The sequence below is a fragment of the Hipposideros armiger genome, unplaced genomic scaffold, assembly GCF_001890085.2.
Source record: "Hipposideros armiger isolate ML-2016 unplaced genomic scaffold, ASM189008v1 scaffold_664, whole genome shotgun sequence".
NCBI classification, from domain to species: Eukaryota; Metazoa; Chordata; class Mammalia; order Chiroptera; family Hipposideridae; genus Hipposideros; species Hipposideros armiger.
The window spans coordinates 863187-869461 of NW_017732014.1; the positions used below are offsets into that span (position 1 = coordinate 863187).

The window sequence follows — 6275 nt, forward strand, 5'->3', positions numbered from 1 at the left end:
GCGGCCCCACGAGGGCGGCAGGGTGAAGAGCTCCGCGCGCTCGGCCGGGCGGTGAGGCTACTGCAGCGCCTGGAGGAGCAATGCGGAGACCCTCGGCTTACCTCTAGTCCCCCTTCGCTGCGAGACCTGCTGCCCCGCACCGCGCAGCTGCTGCGAAAGGTGGCCCACGCCCGGCGGGCGGCCAGCGGAGGCGTTCCCGAGGCTTCCGGGGGTGCCAGGGACTTTCTTGTCGTCTATCTCACCAACCTGGAGGCCAAGAGCAAGCAGGTGGCAGCAATGCTGCCACCGCCGGGCCTAAGGAGTGCCAACGACGAGCTCTTCCGGGAGGGCTCCTTACTCAGGTGAGCGGACACCTTTGCTCAGAACAAAGGTGGGATCACGAAGGAGGCCCAGGTGATGTCCCAACCCCTCCTCCCTCAGACCCAAGAGTCTAGGCCCCAGATCCCTGCTTTCTCAGGACCTAGGAGTCCAGATCCCAACCCCTCCTCCCTGTGGGAACCTGGGAAACTATGCCACGCAGTTCTCTCCTTCCTTGAACACACACCTTTGCCCTCAGGCCCCCATTTGCCCTCTTTCTTGGCCACTCAGTAGGCTGCTTCCCACTGCCCCACTCTCCCAGATGCCTTAGGCACACGCTCTGAGAATGTGAGGACCTCAGAGCGCTTCCTGCAGGAGGAGGGGTGGATTGACATCTCCAGGGACGCCCCTGGTCTTGAGTTCCTGAGGAACAACTAGCTCCGGATCTCTGTAGGGCTTGTCTGCAGGGTGCCTGCTCTGGTTCTGAACTCTGGGAAAGGGGGCTGATGAGTGACAGAGGCAGACAAGGAGGTTGGAGGCCTACAGCCAACAAGGTCTGGCCGAGTGGCTTTTAACCCAGGCATGCCACACGCCCCTTCTTTACAGCAAATATTTTGTAGTGTCTCCTTAAATTAACCCTGAAATGAAATGCCGAATGTAAATAACCTACCTACTCATATTTTTTCAATCACTATAATGCCCAAACTGTATTATAAGGGAGTGATCAAAGGACTGTTTCTAGATTTCGAATGGAAATGCTAAGGCACAACCATAATTATTCTGCAAGGCAGAACTGACGAATCAGACACTCGTGCATGTAGGGAGAACCGTTGCTGAATCAGTCTTCCCTTGATATTATAGGAGTTGAGTTTCTGTAAAATTCAGTATAAATTTTAAATGTGCAAAAATGCTTTTGAAAAATGGAATTGCGTTCTAGCCTCAAATCATTAAAAATAGATTTTCCACCTTCATGAATGTCTGATGGGACCCTGGAAAGTTGAGTGGATGTGGGCAAATTTTGCTGGAGGGGATTGTCCCCCACGTTCTAGACTTCCCACGCCCCAATCGCTATGATCAGTAAATTTCTAGAAGCTCCTTAGAAGGGTAGTGTAACTCCTCTGAGAACCACTGTTCTAGATTCAGTGGGTTTTAGAAGCTAAGAAGCTTAGGGGCTTAATGAGAGTCTAAGTAGGTAGTCTAGAGCAGGGGTCGGCAAACTGCAGCTCGCGAGCCACATGGGTACGTACATGTGTCTCTGAAGTAAAATTGAAAATGAAAATAAAACTATCATAGTTTCATGTATAAAATTTTTAAAGGATATTAGTCACATAATGGTGATTATGTAAAAATATATTTATGGCTCTCAAATAATTTTTAAATTGTTGTGAGGGACAGGATTGGCTCTTCCAGGCGTTGGCAAACTTTTGAGATGGAACGTACCCAAAGAGCCGCATGTGGCTCGCGAGCCACAGTTTGCCGACCTCTGTTCTAGGGCCACCAGGGGCCTAGCAATTATTTGAAGAAGATTCTAGAGCAGCACTCTCTACTAAAACCTAATGCAAGCCACATATGTAGTTTTTCATTTTCTAGTAGACACATTACAAAAAGATTTTTTTAACAGGTGAGATGAGTTTTGATAACATTTTCTTTCACTCACTGTATCCAAAATATTATCACCTCAATTTGTAACCAGTATAAAGCAATGATTAATGAGATCATTAACATTTTTTTCTCCTTTTGCACTAAGTTTCTGAAATCTTGTGAGGATTTCCCATTTAGAGCACATCTCACTTTGGACCAGCCACAGGTGGATAGTGGCTACATGTTAGACTCTAGGAAGCGTGGGTACTTAGAAGCTGTCAGGGGTGGCCCTATAGAAGGTTTCGAGAACCCTACAAGCCAGGCCCAAGGAGGTTATTAATATAAAATAAGAACAGTAATAATAATTAACATGCACTGAGTATCAACTGTATGCCGGGTGTGAGGCAGAAGCTATACTTAACCCTGTACTTATGCCCATTTCACAGTTGAGGAGACTGAGACTTGGGGGAAAATAAAGGAAGGTGCCAAAAATCACATAGCTAAGTGTCAGAGCTACCTACCCTCCATTGTTGCCCACATCCTGATCAGTATCTCAGAGCGGTAGCTGCCAGGAGAAAGCATGGGGGCCTGCCCCCCAGTGCTGCTCAAACTAAGAGGAAGGCTCCGAGCAAGACCTGCATGCAGACCACCCTAAGTGCCCTAGTGCTGATGGACCCCACACCCGACCAGGCAAGGCTTCTCCTCCAGCCCCCATGGTCCTCAGGAAGAGACTGGAGCCTATGTGCTGAAGGATGAGGATATGGGCGACGCCTCCTTTCCTTCACAGAGGAATAGACTGAGGTCCTGAGAGGGGAGGTGTCAGGGCTGCATCAGGCAGTGTTGGCATAGACTTTTACCCTGCACTGCTGCTGCATGGAAGTCTGGAGCCTGTGGGTGTTCCACACAGAGGGCGCCGCAGGATTCAGCCATATCCTCAGATCCCATCCCCACAGGAGACAGCTGGCCAAGCTGGCCCTTATCTTCAGCCACATGTATGCGGAGCTCAATGCACTTTTTCCCGAGGGGAAGTACTGTGGACACACGTACCAACTCACCAAGGCTCCAGCCCATACCTTCTGGAGGGAACACTGTGGAGCCCGGTGAGTGAGCACCTGTCCCCAGGGCCCCTCAGCCCCTTGGAGCCTTATCCTGCCCCTGCTCAGGAACCTAGGAGTCCAGGCCCCGAGCCCCTCCTCCCTCAGACCCAGGAGTCCAGGCCCCCAGCTGCCTCCTTTCTAGAGGTCCTCCCCTCCTAGGCTCCCAGAGGCCTTACCTACATCCCTCTGCCTCCCTCCACCTAGGTGTGTGCTGAGCTGGCCTGAGTTTGAGTCTGTCTTGTGCACCTGCCACCCCGTGGAGTCAGGCCCCACAGCCCAAGCCTTGCGCTCCACCATCGACCTCACCTGCAGTGGCCATGTGTCCATCTTTGAGTTTGACATCTTCACCAGGCTCTTCCAGGTCAGGGAAGGCCAAGGTTGAGGGCCCAGACTCGGGTTGTGAGGGAAGGAGAGGGTGGGGACCTGGACTCCTGGTTCTGAGGGAGGAGGGGTTGGGGGCCTGGATTCCTGGGTCCTGGGGAATAAGGGTCTGGAGTCTTCTGTGAAAAAAGAGAGATCCCTGAGGCCCACCGTGAGTGTAAGTGAGGTGGCTGGGTTCTTGGACCCTGGGAAGCACTAGGAGGGCAGCTGCTTCCTCGGCCTCTCCCTGACCCAAGCATCACCCGGCTCCAGCCATGGCCAACACTCCTCAAGAACTGGCAGCTCCTGGCAGTCAACCACCCAGGGTACATGGCCTTCCTCACGTATGATGAGGTCCGAGCACGTCTGCAGGCCTGCAGGGACAAGCCAGGCAGGTAAGGAGCCAGGCCTCAGGAGGAGGAGCTTGCCAGGGGGTCAGGGCTCTGGGTCCTGGACTGGGCGGTAGTAGAAACCCAGGCATCCTTCAGAGAGAGTAAGAGCTGAAGGGCTGAGGTACCTGGGGCCCCAGAGCGTGGAGGTAGGACGCTGAGTGCCCTCTGCCACCCCACCTCTTCTCCCGGGACCTCCTGGACCTTCCTACAGTCCAGTAGCTAAAGGGACAGTACGTGGTCTGGCAGGGGGCCTGAAGACCCTGCCCCAGGATAAGACCCATTTCTGATAGGTCAGAGCCCATGCTGTGCTATCTATTAAATATTTTTAATATGACCCCCCACCTGCTCGGGGTAGGAAACTGGGAACCAGACACCTGAGTCCTAAAAGTATTCAAGCCAGGAGTTTCGAGCTGTTGGTTCCCCTAGAGGGTTAAGAATGGAGGGGCTGAGATCCCTGGAATACGAAGAGGTTAAGGGAATAGGAGGTCCGATTCGTGAGTCTTTGCAGGGCTGAGGTGCAGGACCTCCAGGACAGCAAGTGTATTGGCACTTTTCCAGTTACACTGCAAACTGGTTTGAAGGGAAAGTAAAAGGGATGAATTAATTCCCGTAGTGAAAAGACCAGATGTTATGTAGGTTTAGGCAAAGCTGAATCCAGGTACTCACATGCTATTGTTTCAGGCATCAGTTTCTGTCTATCCCATCTCTGCTCTGCTCTGCTCTGGCAGCTCCTTTCGCAGACATGGTCTCTCCCCAAGGTGGCAGTGGTTTCTAGGACCTCCAGCTGTAGACCCTACCGGCTTAGCTACCTCTGTATTAATGGAGGGTACCTTGCTGGGTCTTCCAGCAAAAGCCCCAGGGCTGACTCCCATCACTGTGGTCAGCAGTCCTGAAATGCACTGATTGGCAAAGCCAAAATCAGCCTTGTCTAAACCCCAGTGAAGGAGGAAGTGGAGCCAAGCAAGTGAAAACAATATTCCCTCTATGTAGGGCAGACAGAGTCTAATGCCTCACTGCCTAAAAGGTGGGAAGCTGGGTGTCGTAAGGGGGCGAGGACTTAGACACCTGGATTCTCAACAGTGTGAAGGGCTGAGAGGTCCCAGAGGGGACAGTGGTGACCACTCCTTCCCCCCATCCTCCTCCTACCTGCTTCTTCTTCCAGCTACATCTTCCGGCCCAGTTGCACTCGCCTGGGGCAGTGGGCCATCGGCTACGTGAGCTCAGATGGCAGCATCCTTCAGACCATCCCTCTCAACAAACCCCTGTTGAAGGCGCTCCTGGAAGGAGAAAAGGAAGGCTTGTGAGTTCCCATCCTGGCAGGGGGAGGGTGTCAGCAGAATGCACCTCAAAAGGCTGTGCGTGTGAAGCACTGCCCAGGGTCACCATGGCTGAGGGCACACGATTCACACAGCAGACATCATAAACTTGCAATATTGCAGCGTTCCAGCAGGTGGCAGACAAGGGTCTTGAGGAAGAGGTGCCTTTTCTATACCACAAAGCTACCAGAGTAGCTCTCGCAGCTCTAAGAAGGGTGTGGGGAGCTTGGCTTAACCCCAGTGGCTTCACTCCTTGGAATTGCATTCAGAGCTTTTGCTTCTAGATATCCATACCCTGTTGTACAATCCAGACTGTTAGAGCAGGAAGAGAACTGGGAAAACAGCTAGACTGGTGGTTTTCCGTCTGTAACCTTGGCTGCCCCAGGGCCTCTCTTTTAGAAGCTGCCTTGGGGAGGAGGGGTGGGGGAAAAGGCAGGTGAGGTTCCCAAATCCCACCCTGGACCTTTAACCAGAACCTTCTTAGCAGTCATATTTATACGATACGATATGAGATAAATAGATAGATGATATGCAGTTGAATCTCATTATTCCTAATCATTGTGTTGTATGAAGTCACAGCAAACGCTGAACTGGTAAATACCGAGCCATTCCTCCTAAGGGAAATACTTCGAGTTTAGGTTCCTGCAAGACTGGTCACATTTTTGTCAACCAGTCGCTACATAATAACCTTTGTGAATGTTTCTGTTTAAAAATACCTTATGTAATATATATTGTTGATTCATTAACTTTGAACACATAGCCAATAGCACTGTAACTCATGCCTGAAGGAAGCTTATCTAACTCATTTATTTTCTCCCTAAGGCACATCGAAGCCTTCTTGTGTTTAGCAATAGGCTTCAGCACAAAGCCTAGGGGGCATTTTAAACAGCAAAATCACCAAGAAAAAACACAAAAATGCAAGAAATGTGACACTAAATAGACAGCGAAAGGACACGGATTTACAAGATGCCCAGGTGTTGCCTTGTTCAGCCTCACCTGGGAGCATGCCTGTTGGGTGACTCAAATTTTTTGCTGCTGTGTGCATGTCCCTGAATGATTTTGGGGTTACAAATAAATTTTAGCGTGTAGGCAAATTGTATTCATGCAAATTTGCCTACACGCTAAAGTTTATTTGTTCGTACGCACACATATTATGTCCCTATTTTACAACTGAGGCACAGAGAGACAGAGCCACTTGCTCAGGTCACACAGTTACTGAGCTAACAAAAAAA

At 50.9% G+C, this 6275-nt stretch overlaps 1 protein-coding gene across 1 annotated transcript in view; it reads left to right on the forward strand.

Annotated features, from left to right (window-relative positions):
• Positions 1 to 6: 6 nt before the first annotated feature.
• The window catches only part of CBLC (Cbl proto-oncogene C), a gene marked incomplete at its 5' end in the record, with an annotated part of 16783 nt that continues 10514 nt past the window's right edge, over positions 7 to 6275 (forward strand). Inside the window, 5 exons of the mRNA XM_019626226.1 lie at positions 7 to 341; positions 2832 to 2978; positions 3180 to 3336; positions 3609 to 3730; positions 4890 to 5027. Of these exons, the coding sequence (XP_019481771.1) occupies positions 7 to 341; positions 2832 to 2978; positions 3180 to 3336; positions 3609 to 3730; positions 4890 to 5027 (899 nt within the window). The remainder of the gene's footprint in view (positions 342 to 2831; positions 2979 to 3179; positions 3337 to 3608; positions 3731 to 4889; positions 5028 to 6275) is intronic.